This window comes from Elephantulus edwardii, unplaced genomic scaffold, assembly GCF_000299155.1.
Source record: "Elephantulus edwardii isolate Elephantulus edwardi_28Jun2011 unplaced genomic scaffold, EleEdw1.0 scaffold00292, whole genome shotgun sequence".
NCBI lineage: Eukaryota > Metazoa > Chordata > Mammalia > Macroscelidea > Macroscelididae > Elephantulus > Elephantulus edwardii.
Window position 1 is genome coordinate 1,992,597 of NW_006400042.1, and position 25,076 is coordinate 2,017,672.

The window sequence follows — 25,076 nt, forward strand, 5'->3', positions numbered from 1 at the left end:
TGAAACGGAGGATATGAAATGCTTGCTGCAGAAGGTCAAGGACTGCAACCTTCAATATGGATTGAAGCTCAACATCAAGAAAACAAAGATTCTAATGACTGGGCCAATTGGCAGCATCAGTATGGATGGTGAAGAGATTGAGATAGTTAACAATTTGTTTCCTTGGCTCCACAGTCAACACTCCTGGTACCATCAGCCAGGAAATCAAGAGACAAATTGCACTGGGAAAGTCAGTTGTCAGGGGCCTTTCCAGAGTACTGAAGAGCAACGAAGTCAGGCTGGAGACTAAGGTGCGCCTGATCCGGGCTATAGTCTTCACAATTATGTGCTATGTATCAGAGAGTTGGACAGTGACTAGGGATGAAAGAAAGAGCATTGATGCTTTTAAGTTGTGGTGCTGAAGAAGAATGCTGAATATACCATGGACTTCTAGGAGAACAAACAGGTTTGTCCTGGAGAGGGTGAAGCTGGGCTGCTCCTTGGAGTTAAGGATTCTGAAGCTTCATCTGACATACTTCGGTATGTCAAAGGATGCAAGGAGAGACTGGTCCTTGGAGAGGGACATCATGTTTGGGAGAGTGGAGGGACAGTGCAGGAGAGGGAGACCCTCGATGAAATGGATCGATTAATTGATTGGGGTGGTGGGAGTGGGTGTGTCAGAGACAGTGAGGTTGGCACAGGATAGAGCAGGATTTAGGGCTCTTGTGCATAGGGTCGCTATGAGTTGTAAGTGACTTGATGGCACATAACAACAACAATAATCATGATGCTGCTTATTGGCCCAGTGAGGAGGACCTTTATTTTCTTAATGTTGAGATACAATCCATACAGAAAGCTGTAGTTTCTGATCTTCTGAAGTGCTTCAAATCCTTCTCACTTTCAGGGAGCAAGGCTGTATCATCTGCACAACAGTTTGTTAATGAGTACTCTCTGATCATAATGCCATATTTTTCTTCATAGATTCTAGTTTCTTGAATGATTTGTTCAGTATACTGATTGAATAGGTATGGAGAAAGGATATAGCCCTAACCCACACTTTAATTTAAAACATACAGTGTTCCCCTGCTCTTTCTGGAAAACAGGTCTTGGTATAAATATAGGTTTAGTATAAGCATGATTGTTTTGAGGTTCCCAGTCTTCTCAATGTTAATCATAGTTTGTTATAATCCACACAATCAAATATCTATTCACACAGACTTTCTTCTGGTATTTTCTGTATCAACATTAGCAATGACATCTATGGTGCCACAGCCCCTTCTAAATCCAGCTTGAACTTCTGGAATTTCTCTTTTAATGTGTTGTTCTAGCCATTTTACATGATCCTCAACAATATTTTCCTTACATGTGTTATTAATGATATTGTTCAATAACTTTCGCATTCTACTGAATCACCTTTCTTGGGAATGGGAATAAACATGGATGTCTTGCAGTCATTGGGCCAGGTGGGTGTCTTCCAAATTTCTTGGCATGGACTGATGAGTGCATAAAGGGCTACATCTGTAAACTGAAACATGTCAGTTAGCATTCTGTTAATTCCTGGGGCTTTATTTTTTGCCAATGTCTTCAATGCAGCTTAAACTTCTTTATTACCATTAGTTTATGTGTCAATTAGTGCTTTTTGGTACAAGGACTGCATTCCTTCCATCATCTTTTAATAGGTCTTGGGTCATTCAAGATTTTACCCATGGCATCTGCAATACTAAAATATTGCAATGGAGGCCTGAATTTGTTTTGCAGTTCTTTCAGCCTGAGAAATGCTTAGAGAGTTCTTACCTTTTTATTCTCTAATTCTAGCTCTTTTCAGATTCCATTATAATACGTTGTCTTCTCAAACTACTTTTTTAAGTGTTCTGTTCATCTCTTTCACGTCTGCATCTCTTCCCTTTGCTTTGGCTTCTCAATGCTCTACTGCAATTTTTAGTCTCTTCTGATATCAATTTTGGTCTTTTCTTTCTTCTCTATGTAATGAACTTCTGCTCTTCTTCGAAAAGTTCAAGTCAGAACTAACTCATAGCTGACCCTCCAGCAGGCTTTCAGAGGCAGTAAATGGCACAGAAGAATACCCACCCTTAGCTCATGGAGATAAAGGTGATGTATTTGATGTTGCAAGGAGGGACTGGTCCTTGGAGAGGGACATCATGTTTGGCAGAGTGGAGGGGCGGCGAAGAAGAGGAAGACCGTTAATGAGATGGATCGATTCTGTGACTGGAGTGGTGGGAATGAGCACGTTTGAGATGGCTAGGTTGGCAAAGGATAGAATGGTGTTTAGAGCTTTTGTACATAGGGTCGCTATGTACAAGTCGCAAGCAACTTGATGGCACATAACAACAACAACTAGAGGACATTATATTAAGCAAAATAAATTAGTAACAAAAAATATTACCGTATAAGACTACTATTACTAAAGCTAAAGAAAAGTTTATACACAGTAATTTTTGGATAGTTACCAGGAATGAGTAGGAAGGGAAAGGGGAATAAAATTAACATATGGAAAAGTAAGGTTAAGGGAATTTTATTAAAATCAAATCCATCAACAGTAATATTATAAACAAAGTGAGTATAACCAAATGAAATGATAACTACAATGCTATAAAAAAACTTTTACTGATGTGCCGTCAAGTGGTTATTAACACATTGCCGCAAATGACGGCTATAGCGAAAAAAAATGTGTTTCTAAGCAAGGTCGTCAATTTTAAAGTATGCGGCAACGTGTTAAATCAAGGTTTTCATCTTTCATCAGCTCAAACCTGCTGCAGGATGGCTATGTAAAACAAGGGACTTTAATCTGCTTAGCTGCTGATGTAAAGGCTGATGATTCTACTCTAACCCAAAGTGCATCACAAAAAAGCTTTGGCAAGGGAGCTCTGGTGGCCTAGTGTCAAGAAGCTCCACTGCAATCCCAGAGGCATGCAGTTCGAATCCACCAGATGCTCTGCTGGAGAAGGAGGGGCAATCTCCTCCTATACCAGTCAGATCTGATTTGACAGTACACACACACACACACACACACACACACACACACAAACTATAAAAAATAATAATCAATTGCAAGGGGAAAAAACCCAACAAAACTTTGGTGACCTACTTCTACAAACCTAAAAACGTATGGAGTAAAATTCTACTCCTGACACAGGCAGTCAGCAGGAATCACAGCAACTCCAAAACTGGTTTTGGGGGTTTCTTTAAGAGTATCAAAGACAATTCCAGGTCAGATATCCCAAGTAAGCAGTCCATATCTTTGAGAAGAGGTAGGACTCACGAGAGCCCAACATGCAATTCAAAAACTCATATTCTATCTCCACAATGTGGCAAAGTTATGGTCAGTGAAGGGTTGCAAAGCTGGTTCCTCCACCTTCTCAGCACATCACACTTTGCTGGCCCAGCATGTAACTTTAGTATATGACCTTGACCAAAAAAACCACTGAAATTAGGCTCTTTTAATGTATCATTATATTTAAAGGTAGTACTAAAAAAAAATTTAAAAAAAATAAATAAAGGTAGTACTGATGGCCTACCACCAAGAAGCTGTCCTGCAATCTTGAAGGCACACAGTTCAAATCCAACAGATGCTGTATGGGAGAAGGATGGGTAATCCTCCCATGTGATTAAATGCCTTTGAAAACCTGCTGGACGGTCACCTATGGGTCAGTTCCCATACTGACTCAACAGTACACAACATTACATTTAAAACCATCACTAAACATTACTAAAGATTAGCAATTATTGAAGTAAAAAAACAAAAACAGGTTATATAAAGAACACTGAGGACAAAAAACCCAAAAATAAACACACAACCTAATTAAAAATAGACAAAAGCTCTAAATAGCTATTTCTCCAAAGAAAATACTCACAGTATTATTAGCCATTCACTCACTCATTCAACCAACCCATAGTTGACCCTCAAGCAGGTTTTCAGAGGCAGCAAATTGTACAGGGGAAGACAACCCATCCTTCTCCACAGAACCACCAGTGGCGTGGAACCACCTGCCTTTGCGCTGACAGCACAACTCGCTATTCACTATGTCTCCAGAGTTCTCTCCTTAGTCATAAAGAAAACACAAACAAAACCACTATGACATACCACTCCAAACCTACTTCTTGTTTTTATGTGCCATCAAATGATTATGACTCATAGTGACCCTATGATCAACAGCTCTGAACCTTGCTTATCATATGTCAATCTCACCACCTCTCACACATCTGACCCTAATCCCACAGTCACTGTATCAATCCATTTCATCCAGGGTCTCCCTCTTCTGTGCTGACCCTCCACCCTTCCAAACATGATGTCCTTCTCCAAAAGGACTGGGCCCTCCTGGCTAAAACTCTCCTGGTCCCCCATATGCCCAAAGTATGTGAGATGAAGTTTCCAAGTAGCAATCTGGTTTCAACCTGTTTGTTCTCATAGTATGTTCAATATTCTTCTCCAGTACAATTAAAAGGCATCAATTCTTCTTTCCTTGGACACCATTCAGTTCTCAGATGCACTGCCAGCAACTGAGAGGACCATGGCCTGGATCAGGTACACCTTAGTCTCTAGACCAATATCATTACTCTTAAGTACCCTGGAGAGGTCTCCAGAAAATCTGACAGCAGATTTTCCCAAAGCAATTTATTTTTTTATTTCCTAACCATTGGTACCAAGAGTATTGGTTATTGAAAATGGACAGTAAGAAGTACAAGCAAGAATGTCAAGAAACTGGAACTATCATCAACTGCTGGTAGGAAATATATGGTGTAACTACTCTGAAATACAGTTTATCAGTTGCTCAAATTATTAACTTATTTTGACTAAGCAATTTCACTTGTAGATATATATCCAAGAGAAAGTAATTTATATCTGCATTTTCTTATTTTAAAAATGAAATGGTTACACAAAAACCTGCACATAAATATTCATAACATTGTTCACAACAGCAGAAAGGTACAAAGAAACCAAATATCCACAAATTCATGAATAAACAAAAAAGGAGTTATATCCATATAAATATTATTTGACATTTTTTTCAAAAATGTTGATACATACTATACAATATAAATGGGCCTTAAAAAAGCTTTATGCTGAACAGAAGCCAGTGCCTGAGAACCAGCTAGTATGTGACTACAGTCACCACAACAACCAGACCCAAAGACAGAAAGTAGACTAGTTGTCAGCATGAACAGAACAAACAGGCAGATAACAATGGCAGGAGAAGAAATCTTCTGGTATTAGATAGCGGCAATGTTCACATATGACAAAAATACTAAAATCCACTGAGCTTTACATTTTTGGAGGTCAAATTTTATGGCATGTGCATCATATCTCTTTTTTAAAGATAAACTACTTGTTGTTGCTGTTGGGTACTGTCAAGTTTACTTTGACCCTAGCACTCTACTGCTAAAAGATCAGAACCTTGACCTAAATTGCACATCCTCACAACCTCTTTCACACTCCAGCTTACTGCTGTCAGGTCCAGACTCCAGAAGAGGTTGCCCCGAAGGCATGTTTCAGGTGTACAAGTGATGTTAGAACAACTACCCACATCATCCCAGAGGTACAGATTCAAGTCCAGAAACCCATCAACTGCAGAGCCAGTCAGATGTAATAAGAGGGACACCATGACTGGCAAAGAACCTTCTTCCTCCTTTGTCCAGGGTGAGAGGCCTGCCACACTCTGCCTTGCTCTGAGATACAGCTTTCCTAATAAACTTTCCTTCCCCTGCACCTTCATTTCACCTTCTCACTGCTCCTTTCAATTGCATTGTGCACTCTAATAAAACTGGAGTCACATCAGGCTCTGAACAAAGCATAGCCAGGCTAAACCAGGAGTCCCTCCTCAGTCATTCAGTTGTCCTCCACTTGGCAAGAATCTTTGTCCAGGAAGGAAGACTGAACCTAGGTATTCACTGTACATTAACAATTGTTACAGACATGTGTCAGTCTATCTTGTGAAAGGTCTTCCTCTTTCTCTGATCCTCCATCTTTCCCAACAGGATGTCTCTGTCCAAAGATTGCATGTCCTGACAACATGCACAAAGTATCTGGAGTGAAGTCTCACTATCTTAGCCTCTAAGAAGAACTGTGGTTGCACTTCCTCCAATACCAATTTGTCCATGGCATATTTAGTACTTTTTTCAATGATACCACTATTCAAAGACTATAAACTACTTAGGAAATAAAGTAAAATAATAAATGTGCATTTTTAAATTGAGATTTCAACAAAGTTTGTAGAGAACTTGGATTTCCATTCATTCATTGTTGCACATTTTCCTCCTTGCCCATCCCTCCCCCCAGTACACTTTTCTCCTTGAAAAGAAAAATAAAATTCTTTCATTATTATACAATCCCTCCCAGTCCACTTTACTATGCAGCTCTTATTCTGGACTCTTGTCATGCCAATAATACCTAATCATATATTAGTTTTATACAGTATTCTCCATCGTCTGTTTCAATACAGTGTATGTTATTTAACCCCTCTTAGTTTCCCCCTAACCTCCATGTCAGTCCTGTTTTATAACAGTGGCATTATTCAGTATTTGTCTTTTTGTGACTGAGATATTTCACTCAGCATAATGTCCTCCAAGGTGACCTATTCTGTATAATGTTTCATGAGTTCCTTGTTTTTCAATGTAGCATAGTATTCCATTGTGTGAATATATCACAGTTTCTCTATCCATTCTTTTGTTGATGTGCACTTGGGTTGTTTCCAACTCTTTGCTATTGTGAACAAAGCAGCAATAAACATGGGTGAGCATATAATCTGCTTGGGTGGCAGTTCAATATTTCTATTTCCAACTTTGTGAGAAAGTGCCATACTGTTTTCCACAGTGGCTGTACCATTTTTCACTCCCACCAACAGTGAATAAGAGTTCCAGTTTCTCCACAACCTCACCAGCCTTTGTTGTTTTTTTGCTCTGTTGAATTTTGCTATTGTTACTGGGGTGATTTGCATCTCTTTTAGACCTAGGGATTTTGAACATTTCTTCATGTGTTTGTTCTCCATTTGAATGTCTTCTTTGGTGCCGTGTCTGTTTGTATTCTGTGCTCATTTTGCAATTGGGTTGTTTACCTTTATCTGCATTTTAAGAAAACAAACAAACAAAAAATCCTCTCAGGCCTGATACCCCACACAAAAGCCCATTCACACAGACAAGCCTTAGCGGAAAGACTTGATGCTGGCTACTCTCCACACATACCTTAAGGTGTTGATGCATGCAGTAACGGCACACTTTATGTTTCATTTCATGTGTGACATCGCTGGAAAAAGGAATAAATCCACATTTTGGCTGTAAAGTAAATAAATAAGGGACAAAAGAATATTTAGAAAATGTTCAAAAGAATATTTAGAAAATGTTGGGCATTGAATTATGTCCCCTAAAAAATATGGGTTATAAATTCTAACTCAAATTTGATGACCTTGACATAGTGACTGCCTGGCACAGGACAGAACAGGGTCTTTTGTTCACAGGGTCACTATGAGTCGTACTTAACTTGACAGGGCCTAAAAACAACATCTGGTGACCTAGTGGTAAAAAGCTGTGCTGCAATCGCATAGGCACGCAGTTCAACTCAACCCGCTGCCCCACGGGAAAAAGATGGGCAATCACCTCCCATGTGATTTACTGCCTCTGAAAACCCACTGCAGAGTCAGCTATGGCTCAATTCTGGCCCAATGGTACACAACAACAACAATAGATGTGTAGTTAATATTCATTTCGGAATAGACTGTTTTTGTTACATTCATGAGGCAGTATTAGAATAGAGTGTATCTTAAAGCAGATTTCTTTCAAAAGAAAAAGGAGATTAAACAAGTAAGCCAGCAAGATGGGGGGGTGGGAGAGGGAGAGATGCCAAATCACATGATAATTTCCCAAGCATGGAAACTGAATAGAGAAGGAAGCTTTCCTATACAGCTGGTGTCCTGAGGCCGAATTTATACCCTTTTAAGTCATGGGAAGCTGACAGCTTCCAGCCCTGGTGAATCAGGAGAGGTGCTGCTAACCAAAGGCAATGCCTCTTTGGTGGTGTGAATCCAGCAGAGGTTATTCTGGAGAAAAATGGGAGCTTCTTGTGTGATTTAGACTCAGAAACAGACAGGAGGGTCAGCTATGGAGTTGGCTGACACATCAGAGCAATGACTTTTTTTTAATCATGAGAAAATAAATTTGTTTCTTAAAATCACCCACCTGTTACTGAAGAACGAAGAAACTAATACACATACTACTGGCAGGATCTTATTCTCTCTATATATTAGTCATTTTATAATCTTCTACAATTTTTTTTCACTCAATCGTATGCTTTTGAGCATACTGATAAATAAGGACCAAATGCATTCATTTTATTTGTTGTATGCTAATATTTTATTGCAACTTTCTCCTGCACTTCACCTGCTAAAGGACATCTTTATCTGTTACAAACAGAGCTTACACCATGCCACCATGCGGGAGTGTCTCTCTGCCATCAAGTTTCAATCAATTCATAGCTGATCCACTGGTGGTTTCTTAGACTGTAAATCAAATAGGAGGAGCTGCTTGTAGATTCAGACCACCAGAGAGGGTTTGCAGGGCAATTTTCACCAGAGCTCTCTAGAGTACAGACTCACTCGCTGCCCTCAAATTGCAACTAATTCATGGCTGACCTTCCAGCAGGTTTTTCTCTCTCTCATTCTGAGTGTTCTGATCCATAAGTGATCCTCCAGAAAGTATCCAGAGGCTGTAACTCACACAAGAAACTGTCCATCTTTATCTTAAGGAGGAGTGGACTTTGGGTTGGCAGCCTTCCCTATCTAGGTTTTTACTAGTGTTCACTGCTGCTGAGTCGTAATCAATCAATAGCTGACCTCCAGTGAGTTTCAGAGGCAGTAAATCTCATGGGAGGAAACTGCCCATCTTTCTACTGAGCAGGAGTTGGTGGCTTTGAACCATATGCTGTTGGGTTAGCTGTGTAACTTCTAATCATTAGGCCAAAAGAGCTCCTTAGGTTCTTACTATATTGTCAAATTGATCTCCAAGTGATTTCACCAATTATACAGTTCTGTCCAAAGCGAGTGGGAGTGCCTGGTGTGCTACTTCTTCTCTAGCCTTGTACACAGTTGGACTTTGATAGAAAGTTTTCTTAATTTTGCTGTGGTTCTTTTTGCATTTGCATTTCAACTTAGAGTCTCTAAAGTGGTGAGAAAATACATTACTTTTTTTAAAGTTATCCATTTGTAGTATAGTTCTGTTACAGCAGTAATAGGTAAGTAAGACGGGGAAATTCGAAAGTTTTTTCAAAATTTATACAACAAACTACAAGAAAAAGAAATGCAAAGCAGAGGGTTAGCAATGATTTGGTATACTCTCCAAAAGTTCTACTTTAAGGCCCCACTGGGAATTGATGCTTTCCTCATCACATATACAAATATTTTTGCCTCTAGGGAATACACAGCCAAATCTCTCCCACAGGAAAACACAATGTGGATGCTCCTCATGCTGGTCTGACCAAAGGACAACACAGAGCTGCTCTGGCTGGATGCCCAGACTCAGGATGTCCAGCTGTGACAATCAGACCCTCTGAGCATTAAACATTTGTGATACTGGAGAGATTACCTTCTGACCAGGACCAAGCAAAGGCCTGATCCACAAACTAAGTATATCATGGCATATGCTGACAGGAAGGAGTCACAGGGATGACCTTAAAGGGGCAGTCATTGAATTAACCCTGAGCAAAATGCCATACAACCCAGCTTCCTTCTGAGACTTAGCAATCAAGGCTTATGTGGCCTAGAGAGTGCAGGTGAGGTGAGAAAGAGGGGCAGGAAGGAGAAAGAGCAGGCAAGTTTCTGAGAGCTGGAGGGCTGAATGGACCTAAGAGAGGACTGACTGTTAGTTCCAGCAGGGAGTGACCAAGTCACCATGAGCCTGGAAAAAAGCCTTCTAGATGAAAACACATGCTAGGCTGATGAAGCACAGACTGCTGAAACACCACCCACTTATAATCAGGGACCTACTTTCTGTGTCATAACCTACATTATGTCTCCTTTGACCAAAGTCACCTTAATCTCTACACACAGAATTGGTCGGTGCTCCACAAAGCAGTAGGTCTGAAGTCTGGTCAAGTTAGGAAGGCACATGGCATAACCACTGAGTGTGTCCAGATCCTTGTCACAGCGAGATTCTAGAACAAAAGAGCAGGAACAAACTGAGGATCAGTGCAGAAAATACAACAGACACTGTAGTAACCTGAAAACTCAGGTGGTGAAGAATCAACCTGGCGCACTACAGAGTTTGTCTTTCAACATGAATTTTTTTCTAGCATGAATGACTATGTGGATGGGAGGGACTATGAATGGGGTGTGTTGGCCTATCCACAAGGGGAATGGCTATGAACCATTCTACAAGTAGTTTGGACAGTCTCAACATTCCAGAAGGGAAATGGATAGTTTTGCCAATAATTTGAACAGCTCTAACAGCAGAGACAGAATCCTCCCCAGCCAAAGAAGAGGAAAAAGACTTCCCCCAAACCGGAGAAATGTAAGACAGCAGCAACCATGGCCGAAATGGAGACAAATCATGAGATGAGAAGCTAGCGGGGAAAGGGAGAACCGATATTAGCAGGATTGAGAACTTTGCTGGACAATTTGGGAGGGAGCCAATACTGGCAGGACTGAGAACTTGGGAACATTCAGAGCCACAAGGCTTGAAGCTGAGGTGCCTGCATGCACATTTATGGAGATGTCTTGACTATAATCTGTTCTTAATCTGGATTATAAACTTTTGATTCCCTCAATATGGTTCTGTGTGGTCTGTGAGCTGTCACATTGGATTTTGGACCCAGCAAAGCAGTGGTATTGGTGTTGAGATGAGTAGAAGGAGGCATGGGAGCGTGAGGGACATGTCTGACCTCATTGGAATTGGTTTTGTGTTACTGAGGTTGTGGCCAGGGACAGTTCCCCTCTATGAAGCTGGTAAATTTCAGATATGGGGCTCCCAAGGTGGCCCTTACTCTTTTTACATGCACAGAGCACTGAGCCACAGATCATCACCAGGAATGGGAATACCCTACCTGACAAAAGTATCTGTAAATATAGATAATTACTAACCTGCAAAAGTACTTCCTGCAGGAGCACCTCTGTGTACACAGATGATCACTCATCTGAGAATGTCTTCCTCACATGAGCACCTCTGTGTACACATATGATCACCCAGGTATGCCCTCCCAACAGGAGCATTTCTGTATACAAAGATGACCTCTAACCTAGGAATGTCCTCCCCCATAGGAGCACCTCTGTATACACAGATGTTCACTATCCTGAGGCTTTCCTTGCCAGCAAAAGCACCTCTGTATACACAGATGATCTCTAACCTGGGTATGTCCTCCCCACAGGAGCACCTCTGTATATACACAGATGATCATTCACCTAAGAATGTCCTCACCTGCAGGAACACTTCTGTGTATACAGATGATCACTAACCTGGGAATGTTCTCCCCCGAAGAGGATCTCTGTATACTGAGAAAATCACTAAACTGGGAATGTCCTCCCCAGAGGAGAACCTCTGTGTACATAGGGTTTGAGCCATATTGAATGGAGAATTTGCCCATGTAACATGATGGCATAATGAACTGTCTAGGCAGTCACCTACTGTATGATGGCCCCTGTCACATGTCATTTGAATGAAGGGTCTGTGCCCTTTGGGAAAAAAACAATGGGAGCTCCATCTGGGGGCCTCTTCTGGACCTTATACAGTGATCTCCTGCCTTGGCTTATCTCAATCTGTGCCTTTTCATTGTCACAAATCTTAACCATGAGTATAAGGGGTTTTAGGGAGTTCTTTTAGCCAACTATAAAACCTGACGATAGTCTTGTAAACTGCCTGCAACCTGCAAGCTCCTTCACCCAGCAAACATCAAGAAGAAGGGTGCCGTCCAGATTACCATCAAACAAATCAGGTTCTCAGAAAAAGTCTCCACACTTTTTCAACAATAAACTCTTTGAAATACTCAACAAGCTGGCTGCTCTAAACTGTGCTGTGGACAAAAGTCAGCTATACTCTTTCACATAGCAAACCTCACTGAAATACATTAGCGCAGCAACTTGTCACTATTAAGTAGCTAGAATGTATCCCAGCCAGGGCACCTCAGAAAATAGATGTGGCAATCTCCCTCAAGAAAATCCAATTATAACCAAAGACCTACAGTATCCTAGGAAGTAGCTCAATGTACATGCAGGGCTCATTATGTATCTGAACTGATGTGCAGCAACTAACAGCAGCGGTGATGCTGGTAGTGCTTGCCATTAGATGGCAGCGTCCAAGAATTCATCTTCGTCCAGATGAGGAGAGTAGAGCCAAAAGAAACTGTCTTGTTGGACAGCAGCCTGTATCCACTTCCTGGACCCATTCCCACAAGGATGACTTACTCTACGCTACTCTTTCCAGCTTCCAGCTCTCAGGGCCCCAGAGCTCTCTCTGCTTCCCTTTTCTTAATCAAATCAAGAAGAAATTTCATATTTGCCATATTTACAGTAGAGATGTGCTTTCATAAGAAGGCATTTCCATACTTAACTAGACTTGCACATTAAATGCTTAATCTCTGAAAGTCTCTGACCTAGTTCCTGACATTCTGGCACTAGCAAGTGCACAGAAAGGGTTTGTTTGTCGATGGAGCAAAGGATGTCTTTGGTGACAGCAATCAAAGTAATCCTCATAAGATAATATGTTTCCCTAGCAGCTGAGCAGGTAGGCACAGAGTACAGCCTCTGGGAAAGCCTGCTGTCTACCCTCTAGCAGCAGCCTGCCTTTCTATGGTTCAGTGAACACCAACTCTTGATGCTTCCAGGCCACCTTTACCCATGTCTACATCTTGCCCAACTCCTTCAGTTTTCCTCTCTAACCCAAATGCACACAGTGATAGTAAATTCTTGGTTACACATTCCTTGCCTTTCCCAGCTCTCTGATACTCCAGAACTGTATTCTTAAAAATCCTAGATTTCTACTCCTGGAGATGCAGTGCCAATCATTAAATGCATCTCTGGAAAACATCCTGATGACAGAATTGATGAAAATGGAATCTACTTAACATAGCTGAGAATTCCACTTTTCAGTATTTCAAGTTACTAATAAATTTCCAAATTAAAAAAAAACACTTACCTGGTCTTTCGGTCTGTATCTTTAAACAAAGCTGTTTCACAAAATCTAGAGGGAGCTGAACAACTTCCTGTAAGCACAAGTACAGCACACTCAGTCTGTTTATCTGGACAATAAAGATCAATTTATGATTTTAAATGCCAAATCCAAGCTAAGAAGAGTAGTTAATGTTTCCATGCACTACAAGCAACAACATGGAAGTGGCAGGCAGAATCTTGCTAATTTGCATGGTCTCACACACTTATTGCTCAAGTGGGAGGCCACAGTGCCAAGAGGTCCAGGCTTACACCTAGGAAGTGCCCAGAGGAGTTAGTGTCTGAGGGTGATGGCCTTGTTTCTTTGGTCTCTTACCTGAGGAGAGATCATATTAACATTCTTCAGCCTAGTTTGCTATTTCTGTCCACGGTGATTGACATTTCCTGACTATGCTGTAAACTTGTTTGGATTTTTTTTTGTCTGATTTTAGCTACAGCTTGCCCTGTGACTAGTAGGCATCTTGGAGGAATATGCAAATGACCTGAGTTGTAACCTACTATGCAAAAGAAGCGTCAGAGAGGCCCACTAAGAGAGGACTGGTTAATATCTGGTAGGTAAGCCATGCCTTGAAACTTACAAAGAATTTATGTATTTAAGTGGCCAATGCAGAGGTCTTCCCAGACAAAACACCGCAGTGAAGAAAGAAAAGAGGCAACGAACCTTTAAAAGAAGCATTATATTGCCAAGGGTCTAACACTGAAGGTGGAGACAGTTCCACAGGGAGCACAGTGGCAGTGTGTGGTCACAAACTCAGGTAGAGTCCTTCAGCAGACCTAATGGTGACAACAGATGGCAGGGCCACGAGGCCCTGAAGTTAGAGAAGCTCTACCACCACAGTTTTTGCTCAACATGGGCCTCACTGCAATGGCTCCTGAATCATGGAACCATATGGATTTGGAGGAGACAGAATGAGCATGGACAAGAACCTTCTGATTCTTAAATTTGTGTGCTGGGTATTTGTAATAGCTAATAGAAAAGTAAGAAGTTAAGCTTATTGTTGAGTGCCATAAAGTAGAGTACAACTCATACTCTATGAAAACTAGATCTGAACTCTGTCCTATCCTGTGTCATCCTCAAATCTGACTCATCAAAGCTTCCATTGCTGTAGTCACTGTCAATCCATCTGGTCGAGGGTCTTGCTCTCTTTCACTATCCTTCCACCTTTGCAAGCATGATATACCTCTCCAAGGAATTCCCTCTTGTAGAAATACATCCAAAATCTGTGAGATAAGCTTCATCATCTTTGCCTCCAAGGAGCACGCTGGCTGCACCTTCTCCAAGACATGTCTATTCTATCAGCAGTCCACGGGATATTCAGTACTCTTCTCCAACATCTCAGTTCAAAGGCTTCAATAATTCTTCTGTCATCTTTATTCAATGTCTAGATCTCAGCCACATAGCAAATGATCAGAAAGACCATGATCTGTATCAGATACACCTTGGTCCTCAAACTGACATTACTGCTCCTCAATAATTTGGAGAGGTTCCTGACTACAGACTTTCCCACTGCAGTACATCTCCTGACCTCCTGACTGCTGGTACCAAGTGTACTTACTGATTGTGGATCCAAGTAAAATTAAATCACCGGCAGTTTCAATCTTTTCCATCTATCTCAGTGTTGCCTATAGGTCCACTGGTTGAGAATTTTTTTTTCCTTGACATTGAGATGCAATCCATTTGAAGGCTGTGCGGTGTTTGATCTTCTGCAACAAGAGCTTCAAGATCTCATTTTCAGGAATAAAGGCTGTGTCATCTGCATAATGGAGGTTACTGATGAGACTTCCTCCAATCTTAATATTACATTCTTCTTAAAAAAGTCCAGCTTCTTGAATAATTTATTCAGCATACAGATTGATGCACAACTTTCTAAATTTTAAATCATGTAGCATTTCCTAGCTCTGTCTACACAACAGCCTGCACAGTAAGAAAGAAAGTGACATCTGAAATGCCTTCATGCAAAAGCCTAGGTTGCTCGAAGGCAAAGGTGTTCGGATTTCAGTCTAGTCAAAGACTTATAATCAAATGGACGAGACAGTCAGAAGCCAGAAAAAAGAATTGTTATTGTTATGTGCCATCAAGTCAGAATTGACTCACGGCTGACCTTCCAGTGGGTTTTCAGGGGCAGTAAATCACATGAGAGAAAACTGCCCATTTTTATGCTGCAGAGTAGACAGTGGATTCAAACTGCCTGCCTTTGGATTAGCACTATAATTCCTTACCAATCAAGCCACCAGAACTCCTTAAACAAAATACAAATTAAACAGAACAGAATGGAATATAAAACTTAAATGTTTCAAAACCCTTATAGTCATCCTTCAGATCTGGAACAAAACACCCTCATGGTTCACCCTTCAGTCAGACAACAGATAGATCTACAAGGAACAATACCAGCATGGAGGTTCTCGCTCTCTGAGATAACCCACCACCTGAAGGTCAAAAAAGCAGCATTTGCCCAGGGATAATGGCAAGAAGGAAGAGAACAGAAGGACAAATGAGACTGACAATCACAACAAGTGGGCAAGGTTCAACAACACCGTGGATTTTTAACTAATGTTATTTAAAAAGTGTATAAATGATTGACTAAAAAACTCATATACTAAGTAAACTTTAATTCAAATTAGCTCTTTGGTCTCCGCTGCAGAAGCCAAATGGCAAAGGGAACATCATCATTTGGAAAACAGCCCATTTAGATGCATACACTATGCTTCAGCCATGGCTCTATGGCCTACCACCTTCACAAGTCAACTTGTCCCCTTAAAAAGTCAGCCTACCACCTTCAGAAGTCAACTTACCACCTTCAGAAATCCGCTTACCACCTTCAAAAGTCAACTTACCACCTTCAGAAGTTATTTTACCTCTTTCTGAGGTCAACCCGTAGCAAATGTGGCTATCCTACCAGTGCAACAGGAAATACAACTGGAGTGCCAAGATTAAAAGACAGAAACCACTGGTACTAAGTATACAAAACATCTACAAACTATGTACTGCAGATTCAGGGATGGATTCCATGAAACAAACAAACTTTCATAAACATTATATTTAAAAAATGTTACATGTTTTATCTGAATGCTCTATTTCTCTACTTGGTGGTGTAAAACAAAACCTTAATGTATTACAGAAATAAATACTGAGTATTACACAAAAGAGAAAAACAAGAGTGTGTACCTCTACCTTTCAGGCAATACTTAACTGAATATGATAAATTTGAAAATAGTAAATGGCCCTTATGCTTGTGGGGTGGGGGGGAAGCCTGTGAAATCATATTTGCATTTGAAAGACAATGTTATCACACTCTGGGAATAGTATAAATACCTAAGGCTTTTATCAATGACCAAAGAACTGCTTGCTAAAAAAAGGATGTTTGTGTGAAACACAGTCCTATGGAATCTGACGAATGCACAGAATAGGACACATCAGAATTCATCAGAACACCCCTCCAGGTTAAGAGAAGTTAGTCAAGTAGATAGCCTGGTATGCTCCCATAGAGTGATCACTGGGGTTCATGATGTAAGTAGAAGTAGAGGAGATAAACCAATGAAGAAATGGATTGAATTTGGACATGCCTTTGGTATTCACTGACATAGCCCCAAAAGAGCCAGGGATGAGTAAGAGAGAAAGGCTTTGCTAACCTGCTGTATAGGAAATTGAGTGGATGTCTTAGTCTAAAACCTGTTACCCATTTACCTAGTGTGCAGGGCTTTAGATGAACTGATAGCAAAAAATAGGGATGAAGATGAACTAATCGCAACTCAATAGGATGAGATAATCTGGCCTCAGATTAAGGTAGACAAGAGAGAGGTTTGACAGGCATGGATTCCATGAAACTGCAGCAATTGCTGTACAGTGCCTTGTACTGGACTTTCCTTGTAGATGCTGATGCTCAGAATCCTAATTGGAACAGAGATTCTTCAGGCTAAGGAATATGCTTGTCTCCTCAAAGTATCAAGATAGACAAACATTGACTATTTAAAACAGGGACAAGAAGGGAGATACATGAATGAAGTAGGTGACTCATGCTTATGTTTATACTCAAAATGAGGTGTGCAAAGGAGGATGTCCCATTGAAAGATCTCCTTTCCTCATGAGTCTTGGAAAAAAAGAGTGGACCAAAATGTTGATTAAAAAATGCTGCAGTTCACCACAACAAGATAAAGGTAAATAAAACCCAGTTGAAAAATGGGCTCAGGATATGCACAGACACTTCACTAAAGAAGACATTCACATGAAGAAATGTTCAAAATCCCTAGCTTGAGAGAGATGCAAATCAAAACAACTCACCCCAGTAAGAATAGCAAAATTTAACAGAACAGCAAACATCAAATGCTGGCAAGGTTGTGGAGAAACTGGAACCCTTATTCACTGTTGGTGGGAATGTAAAATGGTGTAACCACTATGGAAGGCTGTATGGCGCTGTCTCAAAAAATTGCAAACAGAAATATCATTTGAAAAAAAAAAAGAAATATCATTTGACCCAGCAATTCCACTACTGGGAATTGACCCTAAAGAAACCATAACCACCACCCAAGCAGATATATGCACACCCATGTTTATTGCGACTTTGTTCACAATAGCAAAGAGCTGGAAACAATCCTAGCACCCACCAACAAATGAATGGAGAAATTCTGGTATATTCACACAATACTTTGCAGCATTGAAAAACAAAGAACTCATGAAATATGAAAAAAGGATGACCCTGGAGGACATTATGCTGAAAGATCTCAGTCACAAAAGGACAAATATTTCATAGTACCACTGTTGTAAAATTGGACTAACATCAGGGTTGGGGGGAAACTGAGAAAGCAGGGATAAATAATGGATACTGCATTGAAACAGATGAGGGAGAGAACTGTTTAAAAGGGATATATGACTGGGTAATATTGTCATGACAGGAGTTCAGAATGAACTGCCAAAAGAACAAACAAATGTGTCTTGGAGGAAATACAACCAGAGTACTCCTTAGAGGCAAGGATGATGAAACTTCACCTCACTTACTTCAGAAATATTCTCAGTCAGAACTAATCCTTGGAGAGAGATGGGAAGGGTGGAGGGTCAGAGAAAGAGAAGAAAACCCTCACCAAGATGAACTTATTCAGTGACTACCATAGTGGATGTGAGTATGACAGAGAAATTAAGGATGGAGCAATAAAGGGCAAGGTTCAGGTCTGTTGTTTATAGTGTTGCTATGAATGGTAGCTGACTTAATAGGACCAAGAATCAAGGGCAAGGCACTGGTGGAATTATGTATAGTGACCAAGTTCAATGTCCCTTAAAGGTTTAACAATACTAATATCTTGAGAAAGACTCAGAACAAGGGAATAATTTAAGGTTTTTGACACTAGACAAGTTGAAGGTAAGACCTTCTGGAGAACATGACCAGATCTGATGGATACCTACAGCATACATGAATGGCTAATACCTGAGAGCCTCACCCTGGAAGTTTATGCCTTATGATGTGATCTGGTAAAATGTATGTGAAAGAACCCAAGGGTGGACTCTGGTGAAATTAATTCCTTTATGTGGTCTTTTCTTGTTTATTTGAAAAGCCAGTTTTAGAGAATTTTCCCTCCCTAAGTCCTGATTGATTACTTTTGCTTAGTTTTCTATGGTCTAATATGATACTTTTATCCAAGTTAATTGGCATTTCCTTGGTAAACTATAAACAACTTGTTTTGATACTTTTCATCTGATCTTGGCTGCAGTCTGCCCTGTGGCTGGTATATACCATGCAGGAACTGGTCAACAGACTACATAAATGAACTGGAGCTATACTTTACTATGCACATGAGGTGTTTATGACCTATCGAGAGGGGACTGGTCAGTCTGTATTTAGGCAATTCCACAGAGGCTTTTAGAGGCAGAAAGGAGGAAAGGCCAAGAGTAGCCCACCTTGAGGGGACTGAGAAGGGGCATGGGTGAAAGAGAGAAGAGCACAAGGAGCCCAAAGAGTTGTCCTGAAGAATGGAGATAACTGCCTATATCTGCCCTGATTCCAATCCCAACGTGTGCCCTTACTAAATCACTTAGCTAGCAAGCATGACCTGAAAGTTCTGTGGATTATCAAAGCCAGGAAAGAATCTCATGTGGGCATGCAGGCTACTGTCTGATAGACAATCCTGGTAAGTCCAGGGGATAGGTCTAGTTTTGACCAAAGAAATATGAATGTGAATCTGAAGGGCTGATGGCAGTGCAGAGAGCAGGTCCTCTGCAGACAACACTAGAAAGATAATCTAATCTATGTACCTGGACACTGTACGGCTGGGTAGGCACAGCAGGTGCCTACTGAGCTAGCAGGTGCCAAGTGAGCTGAGGATGGTGCACCCTGAGCTGAGGAAAAGGGTGTGGCAGAAATACATAACTTAGATAACTTTGCTGAGCCTCAAGCTGATGAAACTAAAGCCCTACCCCTGGTTCCACAAATGTTTTCAGGTTTAAGCCCATTTGGGCTGAGGTTTTCTGTCCATGGCTGCACCCTCATGGTACACAGGCCAGGAATGCAGAGCAAATGACACCTCAACTCCACCACCATACCTGTGCACACATATGCAAGTGCATGTATACACACACACACACACACACACACACCCCTACCTGCCTGCTGCCTATGACATCCATGAACGACAGCTGCACATATAAAACCTGCACATGTCTATCATTATTTGTCCAAGCAGTTAGTGGTGTTTGCCTCCATCCTATTCATGCTACCTTAACTTGTGATTTCTGTCCTCTCACTCACGCACTTTTTCATTGCCATCAAGCTGGGACTGACTCAAAGCTGACCCTCCAGTAGATTTTCAGAAAGATTTAAGCTGCAAGGGTTGGAGACTGCCCTTCTTTCTCCTGCAGAGGGGCTAGTAGATTTGAACCATCAGAGGAGCATCTCCTTTAGAGTAGTAGTACAATTTTCTATAGACAAGGAAACCAGAGCTCCTTCCTCTAAGTAAAAATATTAAAAGTTATAAATGGAGGGGGTGGGATATTTAAGAATTAACTTGTTCAGCAAAGGAGCAGGATACAAGATCAACATACAAAAATCAGCTGGATTTCTCTACAGTGGCAAAGAGAATACAGAGCCTGAACTAAGAAAAACAATACCCTTCACAATAGCAAATCACAAGATTAAAGACTTGGGAGTAAATCTAACCAGAAACATAAAAGGATCTATTCAAAGAAAATTACAAAACATTACTATAAGAAACAAAAAGAGCCCTGGAGAAGCAGAATATCCCTTGCTCATGGATAGACGACTCAATATTGTGAAAGTGGCAATACTACCAAAGGTAATTTACATGTTCAATGCAATCCCAATAAAAATACCAATCCCATTCTTCAACAAAATGGAAAAGGTAATCTCCAGTTTCATTTGGAATGGAAAACAGCCCCGAATAAACACAGCACTCCTTAAAAATAGAAAAAAGGTAGGAGGCATCTCACTCCTGATTTCAAATCCTACTACACTGCCGTGGTGGTTAAGACAGCATGGTACTGGTACAATGACAGACACATAGATCAATGGAATAGAATTGAGAGCCCGGAAATCAGCCCATCTAATTATGGTCAACTGATTTTTGACAAAGAGATGAAATCAATTTAGTGGGAAAACAACAGCCTTTTAAACAAATGGTGTTGGTAAAATTGGAAAAATATCTGCAAAAGACTCAAGCAAGATCCACACCTCACTCCATATACAAAAACCAACTCAAGGTGGATCATGGATCTAGGACTAAAACCAAGGACTATAAACTTCATTCAAGAAAAGCTTGGAAGAACTCTAGTAGTCCTAATCCACAACACAGTGTTCCAAGTATCCTGAAAAACTACAACCAGGAGAAGATAAAATAGATGAGTGGGACCTTCTAAGAATCAAATCCCTATGCACATCCAAAAACTTCTCCAACAGAGTAAAAAGGGAAGCCACAGACTGGGAAAAAGTATTTGGGAATGACATGTCAGATAAGGGACTCATATCTAGAATTTATAAAATACTTGAGCATCACAACAAGATAAAGGTAAATAATCCAACTGAAAAATGGGCACAGGATATGAACAGACACTTCACCAAAGAAGACATTCAGATGGCCAACAAGCACATGAAGAAATGTTCAAAATCCCTACCTCCAAGAGAGATGCAAATCAAAACAACTATGAGATATCATCTCACCCCAGTAAGAACAGCAAAATTTAACAGAACAGCAAGCAACAAATGCTGGCAAGGTTGTGGAGAAACTGGAACCCTTATTCACAGTTGGTGGGAGTGTAAAATGGTGAAACCACTGTGAAAGGCGGTATGGCGCTTTCTCAAGAAGTTGCAAATAGAGATACCATTTGACCCAGCAATTCCACTACTGGGAATATATCCCAAAGAGACCATAACTGACATCCAAGCAGATATATGCACACCCATGTTTATCGCAGCTTTGTTCACAATAGAAAAGAGTTGGAAACAACCCAGGTGCCCATCAACAAATGAATGGATAGAGAAGCTGTGATATATTCACACAATGGAATACTACACTGCATTGAAAAACAAGGAACTCATGCAATATTATTCAAAATGGGTGACCCTGGAGGACATTATGCTGAGTGAAATATCTCTGTCACAAAAGGTCAAATATTACATGGTGCCACTATTGTATGTAGAATGGGACTGGCATCAGGGTTGGGATAAGACTAAGAAAAACTGGATAAATTATGTATACTGCATTGAAACAGAGGAGGGAGAGAATAATTTAAAAGCAATATATGATAGGGTATTATGGTTATCAAAACAGTCCAGATTTAAGGTGGCACAGTGGAGTGTACTCGGGGTGGAGGGAGGGGTGCAGGGAGATTGTATACCAAAGAAAGAATTTTTCCCTTACTTTTCAAAGAGAAGAGCGAACTTGGGGGGGAGAGGGGAAGGGCTGGGCAGGGAGAAAAGTGCAACAATGAATGAATGGAAATCCAAAACCTCTGTAAATGTTATTAAAATTAATAAAATTTTTAAAAAAAAACTTGAATGCATCAGTCATAAAAGATTTTAAAAAAGATCCAACTACTTCCGAACTTCATCTGAACAACTGACAACAAATAAGGATGACAGAAGAATTGAGTTGTGATGTGGGAGAAGAGTACATGAATATCCCATGTACTGTTAAAAGAACAAACAAATCTCTCTTAAAGGAAGTGTGTCCAGGGTGCTCCTTAGTGGCAAGGATAGTGAAACTTTGTCTCGTATGCTTTGGGAACATTTTCAGAGCAGGCTAATCCTTGGAAAAATACCATACTAGGAAAAATGGAGAGTCAGAGAATGAGAGAAAGCCCCCTAACAAGATGAATTGATGCGGTGACTGTCAAAAATTGACATGAGTATAACATAAATGGTAGAGATGGTGCAGAACAGGTTACGGTTAAGGTCTGTTGTTCATATGGTCAGATTGAGCTGTTGTTGATTCAATGACACCTAACAACAAATAACATGGTAGTTAATATTGTTGGTGTTTTTTAAGGAACCAAGTACACATTTTTTCCTTAAGTTATAATAATTTACATTTCCATCCAGTTTTCTATTTTTGTTTTTATCTCACCATCACAGCAGAATGAAATGATACATATTTGTGAGATTTTAAAAAATATCTATTTCATTTGAGTGAAATTTGACAAATCTCTTTTTTTTTCAGTTATCCATAGATAATAATTACTATTAATTAAACCAGAATATTTCTTCAAGACACAATAAGAGAACCTAAATAGGAAAATGTACGTGTTCATGGATAAGAAGACTCAATACTATGAAAATGACAATCCTACTGAAAGCAATTTAAAACAAAAAAAATGTTGAGCGAAGAAAAAAAATTTTTTCAAAAAGACTATTCTTTTAGTATGTATTATCAGACTTCTGGGTAAGAGATCAGGCTAGACAGATGGCAACCAGACTCTCTTCAACTGAGACACCAGAAATCAAAGATACAAAGAAGATAATTCTGGAACCTTAAGTTTAAAAAGCAAAGATATAAAAGACGCTCCAACACTGACTGAAGGAAGAAACAACGTGAAAAGAGCAAACAAGGAGATAGTCAGAGCACAGAGCTGTAAACATTTGTCTGTCTGGCAAGAGAACCCAGACTGTGATTGCATCTACAAGAGCCAACCAACTGACAATAGGCCAGGTGCAATCTGCCTTTGCTTCCCACCCTATTCCAGGAACCAGTTTCCCCCCATCACATGCTAGCTCCGCCTGAGGCCAGTCCTGGGACATTCTGTATTCAGCAAGGACAGTACACATGGTGTTACATTCAGAGTCTCCCTTCCTGGGCCACTGGACCATGCTATGCCCAGCTGGCAGCCAGTTCTGAGTCAGTGAGGTACCACCTTGCCAACTCTGTGCCAGCACACAACACCCTTGTGCATCTCAGGCTGGAACTAACTATCTCTTTAAGCTAGCCATCTCTAACTGAATATGCTACCTAAAGTACCCACCCACTGGCATGGCAAACACACCATCCTCAGCCAGGCAGATTACCTGAGGCTGTGAGTCCAACTGAGCAATTCTATCCCAGGCTAGGTGCCATTCCTCTCAACTTCCTCTTGGACAGAAGAGGTACTATCAGTGACACAGATCACATCTTGGGGTCTCAGCAGAAACCTTCTGCTGAATTGGAAGACACACTGTGCCAGGACCATGAACACACTGTAGTATCCACCCACCACAATAGTGGCAAGAACACCAACCTCATGCACATTCTGTTTCCCTCTTCTCTCTCATTTATTGTTTCCATGAAGTCTATCTTCCAATATGGCTTTTTTTTCTAGCCTGGAAGACTATGTGGATGGGAAAAACTATGTGAATGGGAAAAACTATGTGAATGGGGAGTGTTGGCCTCTCCACAAGGAGTTTGGCTATTTCCCATTCCACAAGGCGTTTGGCCAGTCTCAATAAGGGAAGTGGCTAGTCTTGCCAATAAATTGAACAGCTCTAGCTGCAGAGACAGAATCCTCTCCAGCTAGAGAAAAGAAAAGAGACATCCATCCCCCAATCTGGTAAAATGGAGGACACACTTCAAGACAGCAGCAGCCATGACCAAACTAGAGACATGACTGTGAGATGAGACCTTGGCAAGGGGGAAGCCAATATTAGCAGGACTGAGAATTTTACTGGACAATTAGGGAAGAAAAGCCATTATTGGCAAGACTGAGAACCCTGGTGGACAACTGGGAAGGAAAGCCAATATTGGCAGGACTGAGAATTTGGAAACACTTAGAACAATGAAGCTCAAGGCTGAGGTGGTTCCATGCACATTTCAGGAGGTATCTTGAGTGCTTTCTGTTATCAATCTGGATTATAAACTTTTAACTTCCCCAATATGGTTCTGTGTGGTCTGTGAGCTATCACATCGGATTCTGGACCCAGCAAAGCAATGGGATTGGTGTTGAGATGAGTAAAAATAGGTTTGGAAAAACAACAATGAGATATCATCTCACCCCAGTAAGAATAGCAAAAAGTTGGAATTAGAAATACCATTTGACCCAGCAATTCTATACTGGGAATATACCCTAAAGAAACCAGAACTGCCACCCAAGCAGATAAATGCTCACCTATGTTTATTGCAGCTTTTTTCACAATAGCAAAAGAGTTGGAAACAACCCAAATGCCCATCAAAAAACGAATGGATAGAGACGCTGTGGTATATTCACAGTTGAATACTATGCAGCACTAAAAAACAAGGAACTCATAAAATATTATACAAAATGGGAGACCCTGGTGGACATTATGCTGACTGAAATATCTTGGTCCCAAAAGGGCAAATACTGCATAATGCCACTGTTATAAAACAGGGCAGACATGGGGGTTGGGGTGAAACTATGAAAAGAGGGGATAAATAATGCACACAGCATGGAAACAGACAAGGGAGAGAACTGTATGAAAGAAATATATGATTAGGTATTATGGGCTTGACAAG

The 25,076-nt window shown here is 40.7% G+C and overlaps 1 protein-coding gene across 1 annotated transcript in view; it reads right to left on the reverse strand.

Annotated features, from left to right (window-relative positions):
* The window catches only part of IPPK (inositol 1,3,4,5,6-pentakisphosphate 2-kinase), a 97,140-nt gene that overhangs the window by 28,370 nt on the left and 43,694 nt on the right, over positions 1-25,076 (reverse strand). Inside the window, exons 4-6 of the mRNA XM_006900722.1 lie at positions 13,108-13,174; positions 10,014-10,135; positions 7,177-7,266 (exon numbers count right to left, since the gene is read on the reverse strand). Coding sequence (XP_006900784.1) covers positions 7,177-7,266; positions 10,014-10,135; positions 13,108-13,174 — 279 coding nt within the window. The remainder of the gene's footprint in view (positions 1-7,176; positions 7,267-10,013; positions 10,136-13,107; positions 13,175-25,076) is intronic.